Here is a 24948-nt window from a genome sequence, read left to right on the forward strand (position 1 = left end):
GCGTAGTGTCAGCCTAGGGTTTACCACAAAAAAAGGCATATCATTAGCATATGCTGCCACTTTATGTTCTCTCTCTCCTATCTGTAGCCCTTTTACATCCAGAATGTTTTGTACTGTTGCCAAGAGAGGCTCTAAAAAGAAGACAAACAGGGGCAAGAGCGGGCACCCGTCTTGTCCCATTATACATTTTAAAGAACTCTGATAACAAGCCATTGACCTTTCCCGCTGCTGATGGTTGGTTATAAAGCTTTCCTATCCACTCTCTTTTTGGGGCCAATTTCCAAAACCTCAAATGTATCCATCATAAAGCCCCAATCTAAAGCCTCAGCGTCTATCAATAAGATCAATACGGGGGGGGGGGGGGGTTCTCTCTTACTTTTTTGTATGAGGAATAATGATCTTAGCCTATTATCTCTTTCCTACCAGGGACGAATCCTACTTCATCTAAATGAATCCATTCCAGCATTTAGTCTTTCAGCCTTGTTGCCAGAACCTTTGCGTAGTTTCGTATCAGTATATAACAGTGAGATAGGCCTATAACTAGCACATTGGGTCCTATCTTTCCCCTTTTTCTGTATGACTGTACTATGTGCTTGCAATGACTCCTCCCTCATTTCCATTCCATTACCTAGTGTGATATATAAATATATATACACACACAGTTCAGGGACTAATTGTTCTTTGAATTTCTTATAATGTCTCACAGTATACCCGTCTGGCCCAGGACTCCTCCTCGCAACTGTGCCCTTCAGTGCCTCCTGGATTTCCTCCTGTTACTGGTTTATCTAAAATGCTAAGCGTTTCTCTCCCAATCTCAGTAAGGTTAGGTTTTTTAGGTTGACTTCATACAACTTCCTATAATATTTTTAAAATAAATTAGCGATATCAGGGGTTGAGTACACCATTATCATCTTTACTTTTTTCTATATAATTCCTCGATTTCTTATTTCTCTGCTCTCATTAAATATTTATCAGGTCTATTGCTCCATTAAGTTACTTAATTCTTTTTTTTTTATTTTCTGCTGTGTATCTTTTACTGTTCTCTTTTTATATGATTGTTCTAGTTCATATAGTTCCCTTATTAACGTATATTAATTTTCTTTTGTCGTTCTTTCTTTTTTTCTACTCCAATTGCTAACAAGAATCTCCTGATATATTCCTTATGTGCTTCCCACACCATTCAATTCTAATTGTTTATTCAATTTAATTTTTTAATTTTAATTTGTTATCACGGCACCTGTCACCATTGTGATATTTGATCCCAATTTTAGGGATCCACTCAGTGTCACCTTTTTGTATGTATATGGCTTAATTTAGCCATTTTTTTCTCTGGTCACTACTCACACACAGTATATTGATCCCATTTAGGGATTCTCTTTACTACTATTTTCACATTTATGGTCCCATTTGGATGTTCTGTTGTCACTGGTTCCTGGTCTTGATACCGGGTGAGGTCACGTCTAATTACTCGCTATAGATCCCTGAAAGGATCAATTCACCGATTATAAGTTATTGTGGTATTTATTCACTTTGCACAATTGTTTTTGTCTATTGTATTATATATTGTGTTACATGATTATATTTAGGATAGTGCTGCACCAGTTTATTTGTTGCCACTTGGTATATGGTTAGGTGTTAGCAGCTCCCTCATAATAGATTTATTGCTTAAATAGTAGCACAGGAGGTTCCTATTGTATTTGTGGAGTCTTCTCTTGTTCCGCAACATTTTCTATAGCCAACTCTTTTTCTATATCTTCAATTTATAGACTTTGGCTCATATTAGATACTCCTAGAGACAATCTGGAGCAATCATTAATGGTTTTTTCCAGCTCGTCTTGCGCTTACTCCATGTTGTTTCTCTGGTGTTTGACCCTCTGCACGTCTCTTGCTGTCATATTTTTTCATTGTATTTGTTTGAGATGTTCTAGACCCTCCCCCTTTCACAGCTTTACTCTTCATGATAATAGTGTATTTTCTCTATCTTTTATAATTTCAAGAAAAGATAGCTACTTCTGTGGCAAAAAATTGGGGTTGTAGCTCACCAGGAATAGCGTCCGTTAATTTTTCCTGTTTGCCCCTTCACCAGTTTTCTCCCTGAGGGATTCTATACCCTTCTCTCTTATGTCTCCGCTTCCGCTTCTTTTGAGCCCACTGGTTGGTCCCCCCCAAATGTTCTTTAAACAGTACTAGTCCATTTAAACATTTGACTCTTCATCTTCTGTAGCCCCTCGTATGTCTTCTCCACTCCACGGTCCTCTGATTTAACAAAGGCTACTGTTCTCCTTCCTCCTCACTCAGGGATTTCGAGTAATCACAGTCTATGGTGGGCACTGTTGGGGGGGGGGGTCACCCTCCATGGGGCACTCCATGGTTACCCAGCATCTGCGGCTCTCCTCCCTGGCAGAGTCCGCCTCCCCTCTGGATGGCAACCCGCACCACAGATCAACAGAATGGGGAGCACTATACACCAGCCTCAGACACCCAGGTATCTCACACCCTCCTGTGCATGGGCATAACTATTGCTGGCAGGTCACAGGAACCCTGTTTATTCCAAAGTTCTCACATAGAGCAAGAGCCTGAACATGGCAGTGGCAGGGTGCTCAATTCCTATGTTCTTTGCCAGGAGAAATCCTCCAGATTTTTCCAACTCAAAGGAAACCACACTATCAAGAAGCTGCAAAAAGGTAGAATTTGTTTGCTTAGCCCAGTTTCCACGGGAGAGGACTGAAAAACCACAGCCTGTAGTCCAAACTGAACAGCAGCTACATGGCTTTGTAAACATCCATGTAAGTATTTTCATAGCCAAGTATCAGATAGCTCTAATTTTTATTTGTAGCAGAGAAAGTGGCAAAAGAACTCTGAGAATACAATTAATATACATATTTCATTTCTACCTTAATACATTGTGGACCACATGGAACAGTCAGGGATTTTTTTTTTTTTTTTTTAAAGCGTTTGTAAAGGCTGAACCTTCTGTGTGCAGCAGCCCCACCAAAAATTTACCCAAGCCCCATTCCGATCCAGTGATGGGCACAAGGGTCTTGGCTCTCTCTCAGTTGCTGAGACAGCAGCGGTAGCCACCGGCTCCCACTACTGTCAATCACAGTAAGCCAATAAGGAGAGAGCAGGGGCAGGGCTGAGCAGCGCTCTGTCTGTGAATGGACACAGAGTAGTGGCTTGGGAGCAAGCCTGCTTGGGTGCCCCCAAAGCAAGCTGCTTGCTGTGGGGGCTCTCTGCACAAGGGGGCCCAAGGAGTGGAGAATCAGGGCTGCCCTGTGCAAAACTATTTAGTATAACATGCTTGTCATTAAAATTAAAGGCTTGTGTGTGGTTGTATTTTTTTTTTTTTTTTTTTACTTTAAAAAAAGTCAAGGGAAACACCAAATTGGATGATTAGGGAAGATGGCCTGGTTTGGTTGCAGGATAATCTGGAGAAATGGTGTGAAAATCTTTAAAGACATTGCTAGGTTAGTGGCAAGAGAAATGCAGTTCGATTGAAAGAGGGGAAAAAAAAAAAAAGCCCTGAGACAATGAAAAATAAGCTTTTCTGTTAACCTCTGTGTATGTGGTCTATGTGAATTTAAGATGTTTGAGAGAAATCAGACCTGATAAAATGACAAGAACCACAACTGAAGAATATTTTGTATTTAACAGTTTAATTTAAGCTCTGAAAGCAGCATTATAATTACACATGCAGAAAGCAATGTATGCATGAAATTATAACATTGCCGTAGCTGCGTCTTCTTTATAGCCTAGTGAGAATACTTCAGTGAATCGACCTGCTTTACAGGCACAGGGGAACATGATGATAAAACACATCAGACCTGCAGTAAACATATACAGTATAGGTTGAGCTCTTATGTTTAACTGTGCTCTGTATTTTATTTTTACTTTTTTACAAAAAGGTTGCTATTTTATCAGCTGAGCGGTTTAGGAAAACTAAGGGATGCCACTGAGGTCAGGAGATATAGTTTATTAGGATCACCAAGGCATGAGACACATTTGTATTGAACTGCTAAATAAAGAAGACACACATACACCACACTAGTGCCTTCAAGTCTCTGAAAATTTCCAATGTCACCCATAGCAACTAGAACCTTGAAATGGCCATCCTGCCAGAACATGGCTGAAGGTGTCTATATTGCCTACATGATGTCTGCACCTTCTGTTGTTGGAGGCAACATTTGCAGCTGCCAGGTCCTCTTTCATATACTCTAGAAGCAGAGAATGCATGGGGGCAGTGAGGGGACCATTGCCCAAAGTAGATAACGAGCAGGGAAAAATGCCTGTTCCTCAAGGCAGGAAATTAGATTGGCTCAGAGGAAACAAACTTTCATCCATACACTGCAGAATGACTTTGGAAGTGGTGTTTGTAAGGAGAAGGGTAATTGATACACAATACACCAATTAAAGTTATTTTTTTTCCTGGAGTAGGGCTTTAATTCCTAGACCATTGGGGAATGCTCACCTCCAGATAAATTAACACTGGCAAAATAGCAAAGCCGTAACCTAGCCCTGCATGACCCCTCTCCAACTCCCAGCATGCCTCAGTTTTGTAAGCAAGCAAATAGAAGTGAAAATAGACAATGTGGGGAAGGTCCAATGTCCTGTGATATTCAATTAAGAAAATAGGATTTTTGACTTGGATAGTCTACACAGTGTGTAGATGTATGTGGGAGGAATTTGGACATTTGACTGCAAACTCCATTAATAAGTGGCAACCTATAAATTCATTTCGTTTAAACATGATAGTTGTCTGGCTTCCATGCTAATACAATAGCTTTACTTTTTAGATTGCAATATATGCACAAACACTCCATAACATCACCAAGAGTGCTTTGCTAGTTGTAGTAAAAAAAACAAACAAACCAAGCAACAGTTAAAATAAAATGACCAACAAATGATTTAAACCACATGAATAAAATGTGACTGTATTAAAGCAGAACTTTACCCACAACAACTTGATAACAATCAACGATCTCCAACAAAAGAACATACATTCCACATTAATAATTATGCTACTAAAATTAGTGTGTGCTGTAAATTGCCTCCAGCATTGTTCTTTTCTTCTTGCCTAAGGAAACCATTTTTCTGGAGTCCAGAGCAGTCACTTCCTTATTAGCAATTCTCCTCTTCTCAAACTATGGGGTTGATTTACTAAAACTGGACAGAGGAAAATCTGGTGCAGCGGTGCACTGTAGCCAATCAGCTTTTAAATTCAGCTTGTTCAATTAAACTTTTAACAAAAAAAAAAAACCTGGAAGCTGACTGGTTTCTGTGCAGAGCTGCACCAGATTTTGCACTCTCCAGTTTTAGTCAATCAACTCCTTTGTGTCACATTCTGCAATTAAAACGTGTGCATTGCCAGCCTTGATTGTATGTCTTAGCTCAGCTAAAAGAGAAGGCTGCAGTAGCTGCACACGGCTCAGGTTCACAGTACTATCCTTGTAAGTTTAACCCTTTGCTTTTCTGTCTCCCTGGCAGCAGAGAGTTTGTCCTGTCACAGCTCTTGCTCCCCCACAATCTGACCTTCCTCAGAATAGGCAATGACCATTCCTGTTACTTCCTCCCCCCTTTAGGAGCTGATCTGCTGACAGCTTAAATATTTACTGCTGCTGGACAGACTCCTTCACTGCTCAGCAGATTCTTGGCACAGTGCTGAGAATAGAGAACTTTGGCTGTGCAGAGCAGGATGAGACCGTTTTACATAGCTATATCTGCAAAAGGAGCCAGTATGAATTAATCAGGACATCCTTTAAAGTGGAACTTTAGTAAGAAAGTAAAGTTCATCTTTGGGAACGTGTTACATATTCCACCCGTTTTTACAGCGAAACATTTAACATGTTCCCATTGCGGACGCCCTCGCCTGCTGTTCTCTCTCCCTGTGACAAAAGTACTAGCTTTTTGACAACAGCGCAGCCATGTGAGCCTCCACCCACATAGCCACTGAGTTCTGTGAATCAATGAACTACAAGTTCCCACAGCCTCTGCGGCTGTTGGCTTGTAGTACTCCATGAACTATCACGGCACTGTTGACAGCTGAGATAGCTCATTGATTCTTCCTGCCACAGTGTATCCGATTTCCTGTACCAAGTATGAGCACACAGATACACCGATAGGTTTGCAGGAGAGTCCTGGATGGCACCAGCTATCTGCTGATCGCTGGTGCAATGCTTTCCAGGCTTCAAAAAAGAAAAATGCATTTATTTATTTATTTTTAAAGCGAACTTATCCTTTAAGCCCCTGAAACTTTTCTAGTCTTCTGCCATTTTTGGACAGCTTAATCTGAATGCAGAAAAGACAAAATAACTGATGATTTCCATGACAGTGGTGTAGAGTGGTATTTGACTACTGCAGTTTCCGCATCAATGTATATTTGTTTCATTCCATCAATCAGACTTCAAATATTCAAACCTGACTTTGAAGGCAACACGGCTACTCTTCCTGTGAGACATTTGATAAGCGAGCATCACAGTACTGTGCTCACACAGTGGGCACACTTGATATCGCAAAATTCACATTATGCAATTAAAAAAAAAAAAAAAAAAGCAAGAAAATACAGAAAATACATGAATATTCACAATGGTCTGTCCATTCAAACCCATGTAAAATGCTTTGTGTGTTTACTAAAACTGCATTACACTGAATAATTGGCTGGGAAGATGTTATTTAGTCAAAACATACAATACTGAATTTAAAATAAAAAGGATATCTTCAAAACATAAAAAAGGTAGAGATACCAGAAAGCAAAGATATTAGAAAAGAAAATCATACAAGGGAGTGGAACTTTAGAGTAAAAAAGTGCAACTATACATTTACATTTCTTCTCCATAAAATAATCATTGTGCTAACATTGTACATACAAATTATTTTATAAATTCTCAAAATAAACTTTCCTGCTTGTAGCAATTATACACAAAGTAATACATTTACTAGACTTTTCTTTAAAAAAAAAAAAAATATCCCTGTCTTCCCCTCTTGATGTGACGTTGACATTACTCCATAGCAGAAAACAGTCTTATAAATATTGCACATTGGATATTAACCCCAAAGCCCTCATCATCCAGCATCTGAAAAGAAATTAAACCATTTCACTTTACATGTAAAGCAAACAAATATAAAAAAGGTAAAAGATGCCAACTGCTGCTCTGACTGAAAAAAGCTAAAATAAACTTTAAACCGTATGGATGGAATGTCCAACTGCAGTGGTGCCCAAACAGATGGGCACTTACAGAGAAAACTGACTATTGTGCATCATGACAGAATTAAGGGCTCCTACAGCACAGTAACCATGCATAGCCCACTAACACGTTTTAAAGAAACATATCATGCTCTCACCAGCGAGTCATGAAAAACACAGATTTGTGAAATACTAATAAAGCAGATTTACAGGCAGCCACAATCCCCACCCCAGCCACAAAGCAGTGCAGCACTGATGTAGTGGAGGTGTACAAGGACCAGGAGCAAGCTGCTGGGAGCCCAACAGTACAGTTAAAGCTATTTTGGCTATACTTCTAGGGATCATAGGAGTGCAGTTTGTCAGCTGAAACCGAGTCACGGGAGTGCAGAACGGTGGGCTAAAGCCTGCTGTCCGGTGATGTTACAAAGCTGGTCTAGGTTCAGGAAAGATCCCGAGAACCTAAGCCAGCTGCTCCAGCAATCACTGGAGGGGCAAAGCAGAGAACCCGAGACTGACCGTCACCGGCTGTCTGCTCAGGTCTTTGGTTGCTCAGTTCTCAGTCTTAGGAGCAGCGGGGGACAGATGCAGCATCGAATCAATGCTGCATCCACCTAGGTGAATATAAAGGTTTTTTTTTTTAAACATACTTCTCTTAACTCTGCACAGCATTCACAGTTGTAATTCACATCTGTACCTTTACCGTTTTCATATCCAGAAGCTGCATCTTTATGGAGTTAAGGGATAAAAAAAAAATATATATATATATATATATATATATATATATATATATATATATATATATATATATATATATATATATATATATATATATATATAATTTTTACCTAATGAGTAAGGTTTAGTTTTTAACCCTGAGCTCCATTTTAAAGTTCCCATCTTTCTGTAATGTTTTGATATAACACACCAGGTGCAGTTAACGAAGACCTGGCCAAGAGCAATAACAGAAATTGCCATTGAGGACTTCTATGGAAAAATCCTAGTTGTGGTCATGCTGTTCACATCGCTTCAAAACTCTGAGTGAATAACCTGATCAAGTATGCAAATAGGCGGTTATAGATTCATTCTATAAGGGTACCTGTTCTGGATCAGTGGTTTAAAAAGGTTAAGAGGCCAGAGACCTTCAGGCAACATATAAAATCAAGAGTTGGTCATGGGAGCCCCATATTTCTCTCAGCACAAGTTCAGTTTAAGTACATATGAAAAGTAACTATGGATCATTTCAGCATGTGCTGGATGTAACAACTGAAAAACCACCACCGTTTTCATGAAGGTGCTCAAATACCTGGGCATGCTCTCTGCCTCCTGTAACTGTTGGACAAAGCTGTACTGCCCCTTGCTGGCAGGCATTTCCTGCTCTACCGATTGCCAGATAAAGAAAACTGATCTGGTTTCAATGCAATAAAACAGTGCAGATAAATTGTATGCCTATTTCCTGCAAATTATAAATAACTGATCATTGCTACTAATGCTTTCAGTGTTTAAAGGGCAAGTAAAGGTTGCATGACCCACCAGCTTCTAACATCCCTAGCAAAATGACACCAGAGTTATATATGGCCAAGATTATTGTCAGAGGAGCTCTCGCTACTGCAGACAGATTCCTCTTTAAATGTTATATTATACAAGATGTGGAGTAGGAATTCCAGGGGTGATCCTTGTGAGAAGGATCCAATTAGTGACTTAATCTATTAGGGTCAAAATTAAACTGGAATAGCTATATGGATCTACATGTGCTTGTATGCAAATTGTATACATGTACTTTAAATATCAGAAAGATATGACATCTGCACTCGGGACCTCTCCAGAATAAAGCTCTTTTTAGTTTAGTTAATTTTCAAACTCAGGGAAAAAAAAAAAAGTGGGATTGGGTATTTTTTGTAATAACGGATTTTGAAAATTATTTTAAAAAAAAGCCATTAAAAGCATTTTATAGTAAGGAATTCATGTCCTGAGGGCAAGTGGCTTTTGATGCTGGCAATAGATTAACTCCTACATTGCCAAATGGAGTGGTCACCTTTGACCAAGGTTCTATAGAAGTGGATAATGTAATTAAATGCTTGTATCGGTTTATGGGAAAAAAAAAAAAAAGAACATTCAAAAACATTTAACATATAAACAGTAACCATGGTGATCGGTTCACATATATTAAAATGGAGTGTTAAAAAAATTACATATTTTACAGTGTGAATGCCTAATCTAAAATTCTTTGAGCACACAGGATATGTAAAATCCAGCTCCAGCCAAAAGTAATGTTTAGTTTTAAATAGAGTTGAAAGGGGTAAAAAGCTTATTTTTTTTATTGTTGCCTTTGTCCTACCTAGAAAGATTCACCCATTACTTCTTGGCCAGGTGACAGGACAGGAAATGAAGGGATCTCTTTCCGATAAAAGAACAGTAAAGTGGGAAGAGGTTATCTGTCAGATTTTTATCATTCTGTGTGTCTTCCTTCCCAAGGGACAACAGAGGTGAGGGAAAATCTCCCCAACACAGACACAACCATCAATACTTGACAGACTCAGTCACCCATCCACCCTGTTGGAAAAAAAGTTAGCCTTTTAGCCCAATTCTATTTCACTTTAAAATGAGTTCCCGATGATTAGAGCTGCACATTTTGTAACCCCATTAGTTTCCAGAGGGCCCTGCAGTGCAATGGAGGAAAAGGAACACATGGATCACATCTGTTGCTAAAGATGATTTGGAACAGTCTGAAGAGCTTCTTCACTGGTGCGATCTACATCAACATTCTGAAACAGAGTAAAAATAATCAGTTACAAATTCTGAAAGATTTTTTACACTTAAACTAGATCATGAACACAGCTTAAGCAAGAAGAAAATAAAGTAGCACTCTGTTCTGCCTAGGTAATTAAATAGGTTAATGTGATGCCTTTGACAACTCGCTAAAAGGCTGATTTACCAATAGACATACCAAGCTTGTGCCCATGAGTTTCTCATCTCCTCTACACAGTCTTAATACTGTGATGACATACCATCACAATCAAATTACATTTATGTAGAAACTTTTTTTTTTTTTTTTTTTACCACTTCAAGTCCGGACACTTTCACCCCCTTCCTGTCCAGGCCAATTTTCAGCTTTCAGCGCTATCACACTTTGACAATTGCGCGGTCATGCAACACTGTACCCATATGAATTTTTTAGCTTTTTTTGAGACACAAAGATTTATTTTTGTGGTATTTATTCACCACTGGGATTTTTATATTTTTTGTAAATGAAAGTCCAAAAATTTGGCAAATAAATATTTCATCATAAATCTTGGCCATAATTTATTCCGTTATCTTTTGAGTAAAAAAAACAAAATACAAAATAACAACCCAAATTAGTTTATAACCAAAAATGATCATTTTAAACATTTTTATTAAATTTTTTTTATATTAAGGTTTTTTTTTTTTTTTTAACATACGGTCACCCTAGCAGTACAGTGTACTACTTGTGGAGGGTGAAGATTTTTTTTACACTGATTGCTTTTAAAGCCTATATGGGTGTAAAAGCAATCATTTCTCCTCTCTGGCTGCATTCTTGCAGCCACTGAGAACTACTGTGTGAGCTGTGATTGGTCACAGCTTGCCACATGGTACAAGGCTGTTGTGAATGGCCTTGTACCATGTGATGTTGGTGGTCATTCACAGATTTCACACATAAGCAATGATGTCAGAAGTGACATCTTGCTTACTACTTTTCATGTGATCACTGATTGGCCAATCAGTGATCACATGATCGGGACCTCGCACAGAGGTCCCGTACGACGATCGGTGTTCCACTGTGTCCTGAGGACACAGCGGGCACCGGATCGCGGTGTGCGCGCTCCCAGGGAGCGTGCACAAGCAGGGGGTAGGGAGGCCGTTTATAAACGGCCACCGACTCTGCACTGCCACCGTCTGGCCGTTTAAATACAACAGACGGACGGGAGGTGGTTAAACATTTGCAACAGCAAAGCTAAGAAATGTGTACTACAAAAAGAAGTGGCTAAAAAAGGCAATCCTTCTCTGGAGGAATGAGATAATGAATTGCTGTTTCCACAGCGTCTATGGGATTTTAGCGAACCGGTAAACTTAAACCTAAAGCTTCCCAGGACGTGCAGCTCTGCATGCTGACATGTTACTGTTTAATGAAAAATAAATGATTTTTTTTACCGTTAAATTACATTTAACTGTTTAGAACTTCTTGGTTCCCTTAGGCACTGGTGATGTAGCCATGTCACCAGTGCCTTCTTAGGAGATTTTGCGCATCTGCTGTATGAGCTGTGGAGTGGTTTGTAATTGTTCAATAATAAAAGGATCCACAACTCACACTGTGCATGTGCCATATGGGCTGTGAAGCATTAAAAAAACAAAACAAAAAACCACACAACACACACAACTTTATAGTATAATATAGTATTAAGTATAATATAAAGTAACGAGAAAATGCCGTGTTGGGGCAGGCTGGACTGGAAGTGACATTATCCCACTGATGAAAGCTGTGGTGAGAGATATCTCTACGAATAGCATCGCTTGTGCTGTGATTAAGTCCTGTTCTCTTGGTGCAAGTCTGTGCACCAGCAAATGTGAGTGAGCATTTTTAGGTCTTTAGTATATACTTTTTAAATAAATTGAGGATTTTACACCATGCAAGTTTCTTTTCTTCTTGGCTGCATCTGAACTTGAAGGGAAGACTGTTGGAGGTGGAGAGTGAGCTGCTGGCTTGGGACCCTCTTCCCTTAAAAAGGGGAAAATCGCTATATGACCCATATTGTGAATAGAGTCATGATAATCCGGTGAGTGTTCTGTGTCAAAGGTGGTAGCACTTGGATGTTTGCACAGAAGAAATAATGAAGATTCTATTAAGTGAAATATCACATAATGTGATGAATACTTTACTGGACACTTTGTTTTCTAGTTTTGTGGTTTATTTTATTTATGCATGTTGAGTATTAATAGCACAGTTGTGTAAATATATGCACTACGGAGCGTTTAATATTTGGTGTATATAGGTTGCTTTTTCACCTAGCGCAGCTATAGATGTCTAGTATTTGAATGCACTGAATAGCGAGATAGCTGCAGCTTGAAATAATAAAATTTTGTGTTATATACACACACACTTTTTTCTGTGGCACATGTTCTAGGGTTTAATTTAAATAATATAAATGTAAACTATAATGTCTATGGGACTTTGCAAGTCACACATAAATGCACATCCTATCTTGCGCTTTCAGGCACATACACCATAGTAAATGCTGGGGAAAAAAGTATGTATATATCATAACATAATCCTCTCATTCCTCTAGCAGCCACAATTGGAATCATGCTTGCTAGGGTATCCTTTTCTCTTTTTTGGGATAGTTGGGGAAGGAGGGGGAGGAAGAAGTTCTGGGATTACCTGGGCAAATCATTGAAAGCTGCCACATTTAAGCAGCCTACAGGCTTGCATAGATGGTCAGATGCAGCACAATTTCCATTGCATTTAGCTTGAACTTTAATTTGAAAAGTTTTTGAGATCCTGCATGTCATTAAAAAAAAAAATGCTGGAGGTAGGAAGTTGAGTTCTCTTTCTTCCACTTTACAATGCTAAAGAGGATCTTCAGTCTCCCACCTCCCCCCAAAAATGTAAAATCATCAGCTACCTTTTGGCTGAAGTTCCACTGTTCGTGACTGTTATTTTTGTTATTAACCAAATCTATATACAGTACAGTCCTACTTAAAATAAATTATAAAGCACAAAATACAGTAAACTTGGGTCTTTACAGATTTCATTAAGAAAAAAAAAATATGTAAAAATCATAAAATAATTATTTTAAAATTATACATTTTTATAGACTGAATTAATAGAGGTTTAGAAAAAAATGATTCATAATTATGCAAAGATTGAGGTAAATTGCAAAAACAGATTGCATGTGGCAGCATTAACATTAATAAATAAAAAGTGGCACCAAGGTTTGGGTAGTCCATCTAGGTCAGGTACAGTAAGCAGGGCTGCCTCAGGTGATCGGGATATGTCTACGTTCTACGAAGCAGAACCACAGAAAATTTACATGGAGTTACATTTTATTATAATCATGAAGCTACATTTGAAAATATGCAAAATAAGGGCTCATTATATATGGATGTGCTGTAAGCAGATAATCGTTTTTCTTGTCATGCAGGGTCACAAGCCCAACTCTTCATTAGACACAGAAATCAAAATTTAAAAAAACTATTGAAATTTTCTTGAAAGCGGAACTATATTTGCCTCCATTCCAGTGATGTGGTGTACATCTGCTACCTGCCCCGCCGCTGGCATCTTTGAGCGGCCGGCTTCCGGGTCTCGATCTCCTGCCGCTGTCACCGGCTGAGATGACAGCACTTCTGTGCATGCGTGGGAGTTCAGTAAGATTTGACATTGCACCTGTACACTGAGCCATGCCTGCGCAGCCAACTGTGCAAATTCGGCAGACAGGCAGGTAAGGAACTTTAATGCAGAAGAGACAAAGCATTTCTCTTCTGCATTAAAAATCCTGCATGTGTGCCCATTTTGTATTATTTTACCTAAAGTTCTACTTTAAATGTTAATTGAACTTCCTCAGGGATCAAGTAAATATAGCATTCAACGACGCACACCCTGTGGTACTGTAGGTCTATCAACAGCTGCTTCTACACACACAGCCCCAGCACATGAACGATCAACGCTGTGGAATGCAGCTGCAGGAATCTAATGACTCCTGCTACGGTTTTTGAAAGGTTTGAGCAGCTAGCTGCGAGCACAGCTATTCGTGGCTGTTAGCACAGCCAGGGATTATTTGCAGTGATCACAGGTAATTCCTGGCTGTGCGAACCACCACAAATAGCTGTTGCCACAGAGAACCTTTCATTGAAGTGTACAGGCTTGGTGGCTGCAGCTACCTGCTCACACCTATCAAAAAGAGCAGGTAAAACAACAAAACAAAAAAAAAACAAAAACAACAGAACTAAACCCCGGTAGATTCCTGCTGCTACCATTCCCACTGTGTCAAATCACCCCCGTGCAAATCACCTTATTCATAGAAGTGAAAGCTCACATAGAACTCCATCAGCCAGGCTGTTTATATGCATTAACAGCTGCTATTGCATATAAAGGCTGGCTGTACACAGAGGGCACAGGCAGATACATTACACAGAGCTGCAGTTCTGGGTAATCTGTCACTATTATGAGTGATTACACAGTACTGCTTGTACATCCATAATAGTAAAAGATTACTCAGCTTAAAGATAGGGCAGGACTGTGTTGGCTGTACCTTCCCCCACAGGAATTCCCATAACCTAGACTTCAACTTAATTCCCTGTGGAGTTGAATTAAAAACATGTTAACAATAAATCTTCTTTACACTACTATGGATGATGGAGAGACTGTTGCCTCAGACACCACTTTGCAGGGGTAAAAGCTGACTCCCCTCTGACACATCTTCACTTTCATTCACTGCTTTACATCATAAGTTATCTTAAAAGAGAAAAAGAAAAGAAAACAGCAATTCCAGGATAACACTCAGCTGCTGGGCACAACAAAGTAGATCTGATATCTGCAAGCCATTAGGCACAGTTGAGCTGCTGACTGGCAGTCTATGCTGACACCACTCCAAGATCCCCCAACAAAGATTTTACATGTCTCTTTGGTCTCCACCCAAAGCTAACCCAATCATGGAATCACCTCTTTTTTTTTTTTTTAAAAAGACAATATGTCCAATTTTTTCAAATAATTACTTTTAGGTATAGCATGGGGAATGAAATGCATTTTTGGGGATTGAACAAAAACACGCATACAGTGATTAAGCAGAAAAAGTGACAAATACCTGCTATTGAACTTTATTGTATGGCTCTCTGAATAGAGCTACTGAAATCAAACTCCAGAAGAGGCGCTAAACACTACCAAAATATAGTTCAATAGCTCAATATTTTTCAAAAGTTACATCATAAAAAAACATGGCATACCTCTGGTTTATCCCTGTGTGTGTTTACTGCATCAATGTTCAGACTTATCTCTTCTATATTGCAACCTGGGGAAGAAGATTACATAGTTCAAGTAATACATTAAAACCAATATAAAATACAGGAACTTTCCCAATAAATAATTATTCATTAAGTCAATGCAAACATCTACAGATGGATCTCTGAAGGTAATCTTTTTTTTCTAAATGCTATCTGCATTTAGAAAAAAAAAAAGTCTGACTTCAAGTCATGGACCTGGAACAAGCATGCAACAAGCATCAAAATATCAGAACTGATCTTCATACTAGTTCAGTAAATGTCTTAAAGTGAATCAGTATGACAACCAGGCAACAGCATTTTCAGAAGGAAAAGTCAAGAATGGCAGCCACCCTAAATTCTCACAGTACAGGTTTAGTTAAAGAGGCAGTCCAAAGTGATAACCTAGTTTTATATACAGTATAGTGTGCCATGTCTCTCAAGGGCTCCATAGGTCTCTTGGGTTTCCAGCAGTTAGGTCTCTCCACCTACCAATCTCTTCCTGCAGCTTCAATATAGTCTTCTTGTATACTTCATAATATAAAATAAAGAATACAGCAGGGTAGAGTCAGGGACACCATGCTATTGCCTTGGAATGTAAATGATCTGGGAATGTACGAGCAGAAATCTCACCATTTGACTTAAAAAGCTGCCTTTCTACATTTATTCTCAGGGGCTCTAAGATACTTTTATTTTCCTTTCCTCCTAGTAGAATGTTTTCAAGAAGAATAATGAATAGTCTCACTTCTAGCATGGTATAAAATATTTTATTGCCTAACAGGTCATGTAATAACTTATTTTCATGCAAGTTCTGATATGTACTACTGGTATATCGAATGATATGTATGTCATGCTCACAGATTTTGATGATTGAAATTTTAAGATAGAGTGATAAGATGACTGAAAGACCTAACTACATCTGTTATAGTGTGTATGTAATTTTTTTTGTATAGGTAGTAAACTTTAAAATAAATAAATAAAAAAGTAGAAAGGACGCGCATCTAAGAGGTGCTGGGCCAAAACTATAGTTAAGTAAATAAAGTGATCTTCTCATCAGATAAAGTAGCTGTTACAGCATATCAGCGTGGAACAGCATAAATAACTTGGTGAAAGGTAGTCACATTTGTTTCAGACTGTCAGCCATTCGTTGTATAATAATCAGACTTCAAGCACAAGCCGTTCTGCACCGTGGGCTAGTACTTAGACTCTGATACACAACATGTCTGCTGGCTGCAAGCAGGGATCAGTCATAAAATAAGCAGTCACTGAAGGTGGTAAAGCACTGACACTCATCTCAAGGTCTGATCACTACACTGTTCACCAAGCCAATTGTGTTGTTCCACATGGATGTGTGGTAACAGTCACTTTATCAGAGAAGATCCCTTTATTTACTTAAAGGGAATTTGCGCCAATTGGATCCAATTAAATATATTAAAAGAGCTGCAGTTACTAGATGACACAAAGAGTGACCACACTCTAAACTTCTTGCCAATTCAAGTATATGAAACAATATGTGCAGAACACCTTGAAGAAAACAAAAAAAACAAAAAACAATAAAATAAACTTAATGATTCACAGGATATATGTATTAAGTATTTTTAAGTGAATTCAATTTGACAATTAAATCCTATAACTAAGATTTCTAGAAAGTCCATTATTTAAGGGTCATAATCCATCTGACAAAAAACACCAGTGTAGTGCAAAAAAGTGTGCGGTCCTGCAAGTAATCATGCGAGTGTCCATGTCACACAATCCCACGTGGCCTCTCCCTGGTAATCAAGTACTCACCAGGATTTAATATAACACAATAAGGGGAGTCTAATAAAACGTGAAGTCAATATAAAACATAAAATGACATGAAAGCTGCCCATCCAAGGCATCCAACACACAGTTTCATTTCATGGCAGTATAATGAAGGGTTAACACTCCTTTACCTCATGGGCAGGCTCCATCCTCATCCCATATATGTTCTACAAAAGGAGCGAGAAAAGCGCTGCTAATGTAAAAACTTCACAGCTTTATTTCCAGCACAAACAGTATTGCACTTACAATCTCCAAAGTGTCTGACCTGCTGCTAAGAGAATCTTGCATATAAACATCAATCAAGGTCAGCCCTGATCGCATCTGTGGTCATGAACATGAAATGCATGCGGGATAATGTCACGCCAAAGCTCCACCTGCAGCGTTTCGGCATCACACCATTATCTGAGGTGGATGGACATGACTCTACCCACATCTTATGGATGGCATAATATGCAATGTAATACACCTCACATTTTTTGTAAATATTTTATTCTATCTTTTCATGTGACTACATTGTAGCAAAGTGTCATTTCTTCAGTGTTAAGTAGTGAGTGTACAGCTTGTATAACAGTGTAAATTTGCTGTCCCCTCAAAATAACACACAGCCATTAATGTCCAAACCGCTGGCAACAAAATGAGCACACCCCTAACTGAAAATGTCCAAATTGTGCCAATTAGCCATTTTCCCTCACCAGTGTCATACAACTCAGTGTTACAAGGTCTCAGATGTGAATGGGGAACAGGTATGTTAAATCTGGTGTTATCGCTCTCACTCTCTCATACTGGTCACTGGAAGTTCAACATGGCACCTCATATCAAAGAACTCTCTGAGGATCTGCAAAAAAGAATTGTTGCTCTATATAAATATGGCCTAGGCTATAAGAAGATTGCCAAGACCCTGAAACTGAGCTACAGCACGGTGGCCAAGACCATACAGCGGTTTAACGGGACAGGTTCCACAGGCCTCACCATGGTCAACCAAAGAAGTGGAGTGCACATGTTCAGCATCATATCCAGAGATGGTCTTTGCAGCAATGCTGGCAGCACTCATACGTCTATTTCACAGAGGTTGAAGGGGTGGAGGGACAGCCGGTCAGTGCTCAGACCATTGTTACACACTGCATCAAATTGGTCTGCATGGCTGTCGTCCCAGAAGGAAGCCTCTTCTAAAGATGATGCACAAGAAAGCCCGCAACCAGTTTGCTGAAGACAAGCAGCCCAAGGACATGGATTACTGAAACCATGTCCTGTGGTTTGAGACCAAGATAAACTGATTTGGTTCAGATGGTGTCAAGCGTGTGTGGCGGCAACCAGGTGAGGAGTACAAAGACAAGCCTACAGTCAAACTTGGTGGTGAGAGTGTGATAGTCTGGGGCTGCATGAGTGCTGCCGGCACTGGGGAGCTACAATTCATGGAGGGAACCATGAATGCCAATATGTACTGTGACATACTGAAGCAGAGCATGATCCCCTTACTTCAGAGACTGGGCTGCAGGGCAGTATTCCAACATAACGACCCCAAACACACCTCCAAGACGACCACTGCCTTGCTAAAGAAGGGTAAAGGTGATGGACTGGCCAAGCATGTCCCCAGACCTAAACCCTATTGAGCATCTATGGGGCATCCTCAAAACGAAAGGTGGAGGAGCACAAGGTCTCTAACATCCACCAGCTCTGTGAGGTCATCATGGAGGAGTGGAAGAGGATCCAGTGGCAACCTGTGAAGCTCTGGTGAACTCCATGCCCAAGAGGGTTAAAGCAGTGCTGGAAAATAATGGTGACCACACAAAATATTGACACGTTGGGCCCAATTTAGACATTTTCACTTAGGGCTGCCAGCGATTTAGACATTAAATGGCTGTGTGTAGTGTTATTTTGAGGGGACATCAAATGTACACCGTTATACAAGCTGTACACTCACTACTTTACATTGTAGCAAAAGTTGTGAATACATATATTTTTTTTTTTTTTTAGGAATTTCCCTAAACATATTTGAACTATAGTTCTAGAATGGATATGGGCTGAAAGTGCACACTCTCCAGTTTAATTTGAGGGTATGTACATCCAAATTGAAAGAAGGGTTTAGGAATTACAGCACTTCAGAGCAGCTATTCCCCCTTTTTCAAGAGACCAAAAGTAATTGGACAATTGAATCAAAAGCAGTTTCATGGCCAGGGGTGGGCTACTCCGTCGTTATTTCTTCATCAATTAAGCAGTAAAAGGTCTAGAGTTCATTTTAAGTGTGGTATTTGCATTTGGAATCTATTGCTGTGAACCTACATCATGTGTTCAAAAGCAGCTGGTAAACAAAAGCAAAACAGGGCGCACTCTCATCATGCATTAATGTGGTAAGCCACCAATTTATTTAAAACATATAGATGTATACTCACAAACCAAAGAACAAAAACAGAGCAGAAAAATCTGTAATGTCAGTCCAATGTGATAATAGACCCTTAATGGGGTAGGCTAACGAGTTTCGGGAGACACACTCCCTTCATCAGAGGTAAAATGTAGACCTGCTATTCCAACATTTATCAACCACAAAATGGTATAGAGGACTGGACCACACCCCCTCACACAACGACCCAATCTGGGCTGAGCCAATCAAATTCACCTCCAGCAAAAAAAAAAAATAAAAAATAAAAAATAGCACACCACCAACACTATCTCAAAGTGGAATGTAGGTATTGCCAAATGAAATGGTTTACTCATGATAAAAATTCAACCTACATAATAAATGAAAAAAAAAAAAAAAGAAAAAAAAACTGTACTCACATAAAGTGCCGAGGTGATCATGAATAAATGGATGTACATGCCAGAAATAGATATAGGAATGAACAATATTCACATGGAATATCGAGGTGAACATAATTATATATTGCACTGGCATGTCCATCCATTTGCAGTCTCTCCTATATCTGTCCAGAGTGGTGGTCACTGTGAATGTCATGATAGTTCCCCTTCCATCTCTGGCATGCACATTTATATAATTATGCTCACCTCGACATTCCATGTGAATATTGTTCATTCCTATATCTATTTCTGGCATGTACATCCATTTATTCATGTTCACCTCGGCACTTTATGTGAGTAGTTTATTTTTTCATTTATTATGTAGGTTGAATTTTTATCATCATGAGTAAACCATTTAATTTGGCAATACCTACATTCCAGTTTGAGTGTTGGTGGTATGCTGTTTTTTTTTTTTGCTGGAGATGGATTTGATTGGCTCAACCCAGATTGGGTCCTCATGTGTGAGGGGGTGTGGTCGAGTCCTCTACACCATTTTGTGGCTTATAAATGTTGGAATAGCAGGTCTACATTTTAGCTCTGATGAAGGGAGTGCGTCTCCCAAAACCCGTTCGCCTACCCCATTAAGGGTCTATCACATTGGACTGACATTACAGATTTTTCTGCTCTGTTTTTATTCACTTTGGTTTGTGAGTATACATCTATAGGTTTTAAATAAATTTGTATTTTACCACGTTAATGCACGATGAGAGTGCACCCTGTTTGGCTTTTGTTTACCAGTACCAAGATTTCCCGATCTTTGAAGGGCTGCACCTCAACGTTTGGAATTCAAAGTTTTTCCTAGTCTGCATGAAGATTTGAGTGCTGGTTTTGTTGGTTCGTTCAAAAGGAGCTGTCCATGCAAGTGAAACAGGCCATTGTAAGGCTTCAAAAACTAAACAAATCCATCAGAGAGATAGCAGCAACATTAGGAGTGGCAAAATTAATTATTTCAGGTACTTATATAGCGCCGTCAATTTACGCAGCACTTTACACATATATATTGTACATTCACATCAGTCCCTAACCCTCAAGGGGTGTACAATCTAAGGTCCCTAACTTACATTCATACATACACATATTAGGGCCAATTTAGACAGGATCCAATTAACCTACCAGCATGTCTTTGGAGGGTGGGAGGAAACCGGAGTACCCGGAGGAAACCCGTGCAGGCACAGGGAGAACATGCAAACTCCAGGCAGGTAGTGCCGTGGCTGGGATTTGAACCAATGTCCCTAGTACTGCCAGGCGGAAGTGCTAACCATTTAGCAATGGCTGAGCAACATAAAAAAAAGGCATAGAAGTCCACGGAAGACAACAGTGTTGGATGATCTGAGGATCCTCTCTTTGATAAAGAAAAACCCATTCACAACATCCAGACAAGTGAAGGGCACTCTCCAGGAGGTGGGCGTATCATTGTCAAAGTCTACAATCAAGGGATGACTTCACAAGAGCAAATACAAAAGGTTCACCACAAGGTGCAAACCATTCATCAGCCTGAAGAATAGAAAAGCCAGATTAGACTTTGGTCTGGCAAAAAAAAAAAAAAAAAAAAAAAAAAAACACAAAGAAAAAAAAGCCAGTTCTGGAAATGGCTTCCAGTGGCACTGGGTCATTGGTGTTTATTGATAAGACAGAAGCAGCCGGATGAATTCTGCAGTGTTTAGAGATCTGTCAGCCCAGATTCAGCCAAATGCAGCAAAGTTGATTGGACAGCGCTTCACAGTACAGATGGACAATGATACAAAACACACTGAAAAAGCAACCCAGGAGCTTTTGAAGAAAAAGAAGTGGATATTCTGCAATGGCCGAGTCAATCGCCTGATCTCAACCTAAATGAGCATGCATTTCACTTGCTGAAGGCAAAACTAAAAGGCAGAAAGACCCACAAACAGAACTGAAGATAGCTGCAGTTAGAGCCTGGCAAAGCATTAGAAAGGAGGAAACCCAGTCTTTTGGTAATGTCCATAGGTTCCAGACTTAAGGCAGTCAGTGCCAGTAAAAGGATTCTCAACAAAAATATTTAAAATTAACATTTTATTTAGGATTATATTCATTTGTCCAATTACTTTTGGTCCCTTGAAAAATGGGGGATGGCTACGCTTAAGAGCTGTGATTCCTAAACCCTTCCTCCAATTTGGATGTACATACCCCCAAATTAAACCTGAGTGTGCAATTTCAGTCCATATCCATTAAATAGCTATAGCTTGCATATGTTTTGGCAAATACCTGAAAAAAACAAACACTGTATTGACCCAGCTAAGAGGCACTCCCCTCCTACTTTGGAAGATGGAATTATATGAGTGTAGCTGTTTGTGGAGGACCTTTACAATGCCTGCTTTGTCTTATCTGCATCGGTGTCTAAGCTCCACTGCATTTGTATGTTTTTTTTTTTTATTAATTAATATTAGCATCCTACAGGTGGTACTGCAGATAAAATATCTTAGCGCACAATAATTAAGGGTTCCACATTACTGGGGGTTGTCAGAAGCAGATTTGCTATTTTTTTCTAATTGGGAATATACATTTAATAGTGAACTGTCCTCCCACCTCACTCCTCTATGATGAATATACTAAAAGTTTGTACACTTCCATACAAACCTAATAAAAAGTAAACAAAAAAAATTGATACATCAATATCTCAAAGGATTTAAAGTGACAATAAACTAACTTTAATTTTCCAAAAATAATTCATACACCTCAATCTCTTAATGGCCTTGTAATGTATTTTTCATTAAATTTTTAATGGTTTTTGTGCCTCTTTGTAATGTACTTGAAAAGATTTTTTTTTTTTTTTCTTCAGGAGTTTGTCACTTTAAGTACAATATGATCTGCGGCTTAGGTATTGACAGGGAAACTAGGTCACGGTTTCTTTGTTCACAATGAAATCCTGACTTCTCAATAATGAAAAAAATAATCCTCCACCTCTGGCCTCAAGACAATAGGTCAACTGACCTGCGCGAAATGAAATTGGCCCTGCCAATCAGACCATCTCATTTTCAAGCAGTATTAAAAAAAATGAAAATGAACAGAAAAGCATTATCCCTAGGTTTACAAAACATGGCCTTACCATATGCTATAGGAGTGAGTTTCAAGACTGTGTGCAAGGGGCACTTGAGGTATGGCAGCTCATCTGTAAAATAACACAAGAGATAATGTTAAGACTTTTTGACTCACAAACACCTTGTAAGAAATTCACAAGCAAAGGATTTTTTTTTCCTTAATGATAGTGAATAGGAGTAACTACGATAAGAACTGGAGGTGACACACATCTTGGGACACAGAGGCACCTAGACACCTGGAGGTCAAGCACACAAGGGGACTTGAAAAAGAGACCAGCAGTTGTTCAAATCCCCTGGAATTGGTAATATCTGATATTCTTGTTGGTTAGTTAAAAACGATTTAGTTTCTACTACATATGAATATTTGAGTGAATTGTCTTTAGGTAATTATATTAAATATCTGTATGTACGCTGATCACTGTATTTGCACAATGAAGGGTCCAACTGTCAGAATACAATGACTTGGACAAAGGAAACTCCTTCATCCACATTTTGCCCACTGGCTGGAGAAAAAAAAAAGAAAAAAAAAAAAAAAAAAGAAAAATTATAAGTGTGTGGCCAGTTTTGCTTTAACCACTTCCAGTCCAGGCCAATTCTGACAGTTATCTCCTACATGTAAAAAAAAAAAGAAAAAAAAAGTTTTTTTTTCCCCTAGAAAACTACTTCAAACCCCCAAACATTTTTTATATTAGAGATCTATACCTCTCTCTATTGATCTATAAAATTTATTTTTTAAGCAGAGACCCTAGAGAATAAGATGGTGGGTGTTGCATATTTGTTCACCTTTGCATGTGAGCATGATGGGATGGGGGGACTTAAAAAAATGTGTTTTAAATAAACTTTAAAATGTACACACTGTACCTTTAATTTTTTTTTTTAAATTCTACTTTATTGCTATCACAGGGGATGAACAGCATCTCTTGTGATAGCATGGGCTATGACAGGTCCTCTTTATGGAGAGATCTGGGGTTCTATTAGACCCCAGACCTCTCTCTCCTAGCCTCCAATGCAGCCGATCAGACATAAATCAGTCTGATCTACTGCTTTTGTGGCCGGTAACAGTCCAGTAAAGAAAAAACTGAAACCAGAAGTGACAAAAATACTTGAAGCTTGCCATTTCTGACGTCACATAAGAGGGGTAGGAACTTCCGTCGACTAAGGTGGTCATAATCTTTCAGGGCTCACCGATTGCTTGAGAGAGCCTGGTAAAGGCAGTGACAGCAGCAGGGGAGCTTTCTGTCCCCTGTAAAAGTGACTGCTTAGCTACTCTGATCACTTTTAGTTTGTAGGAAATCACCAGCAATTATCATTGCTACAGCTGAGTCTGCAGTGTGTCGCACAAACTTGTAGATTGTGTCAAGAAAGTCTGAACTAATATACACATAGTACATGTTCCTGATATACCAATAATATTACAAGTACTGTATTCATAATATACTGTATAGACCGCTAATACAAGGAGTGCCAGCCAATGACAGAACTATATTATTATACAGTGTTTATATAGCGCCAAAGGGTTTGCTCAGCGCTGTACAATAGCAAGGGTGACAGACCATGAGACAAGACAGAAACAATAAAATACACGAGGGGTTTGAGGGCCCTGCTCTTTCGAGCTTACAATCCAGGAGACTATAGAAATGCCCCTTTAATTACAGCCTTCCCCATCTTTCCAAGTGTGTACCTGCACTTTTATCCAAGAAGTAGGCCAGCAGGCAGCGCATGACAGCTTGATGGCAAATAACTAGTACATTCTCCTGGCGCTCCAGTTCCATGATGACAGGTTCAAGACGTTGTACCAAGTCCTCATATGACTAGAAAACAAGAAGTAGATAATTCGGTTTTCTCATATTAGATGTAAAGTAAGGGCTGATTCACACCCTCCCCATTGGGCTGCTTTGGAAGGAGAAGGTTTGTTCATCTAAAATGTTGACAGATTAAACAGATGTTTTGTGCAGGCTGGCTGGCTTATGGGCTGGATATTTTTGCTTGCTAAATAAAAATATAGACCCTATGAACAATACAAAATGTATTGTATCCACTTACAACAAATGCCTAAGAAAGGGGAACTGCCCGTCCACGAATGGCCCCATAAATAACAAAAAACTTGCAAATTTTCAGATTCAGAGG

General features: G+C 39.2%; 1 protein-coding gene across 6 annotated transcripts in view; it reads right to left on the bottom strand.

Annotated features, from left to right (window-relative positions):
* Positions 1-3637: 3637 nt before the first annotated feature.
* The window catches only part of LOC149458682 (6-phosphofructo-2-kinase/fructose-2,6-bisphosphatase 4-like), a 147184-nt gene continuing 125873 nt past the window's right edge, over positions 3638-24948 (bottom strand). For 5 of the 6 annotated variants that reach the window (XM_089681970.1, XM_089681971.1, XM_089681972.1 and 2 more), the window contains 5 exons: positions 24503-24632; positions 22830-22892; positions 15134-15198; positions 13123-13196; positions 3638-9942 (listed from right to left, as the gene is read on the bottom strand). In XM_089681970.1, the coding sequence (XP_089538096.1) occupies position 9942; positions 13123-13196; positions 15134-15198; positions 22830-22892; positions 24503-24632 (333 nt within the window). In that variant the 3' untranslated portion in view covers positions 3638-9941. The remainder of the gene's footprint in view (positions 9943-13122; positions 13197-15133; positions 15199-22829; positions 22893-24502; positions 24633-24948) is intronic. The other variant, XM_089681967.1, reaches the window with a different exon arrangement.

The sequence above is a fragment of the Staurois parvus genome, unplaced genomic scaffold (assembly GCF_062004578.1).
Source record: "Staurois parvus isolate SC_StPar_1 unplaced genomic scaffold, SC_StPar_1.0 ptg000282l, whole genome shotgun sequence".
In the NCBI taxonomy this organism is placed as follows: Eukaryota; Metazoa; Chordata; class Amphibia; order Anura; family Ranidae; genus Staurois; species Staurois parvus.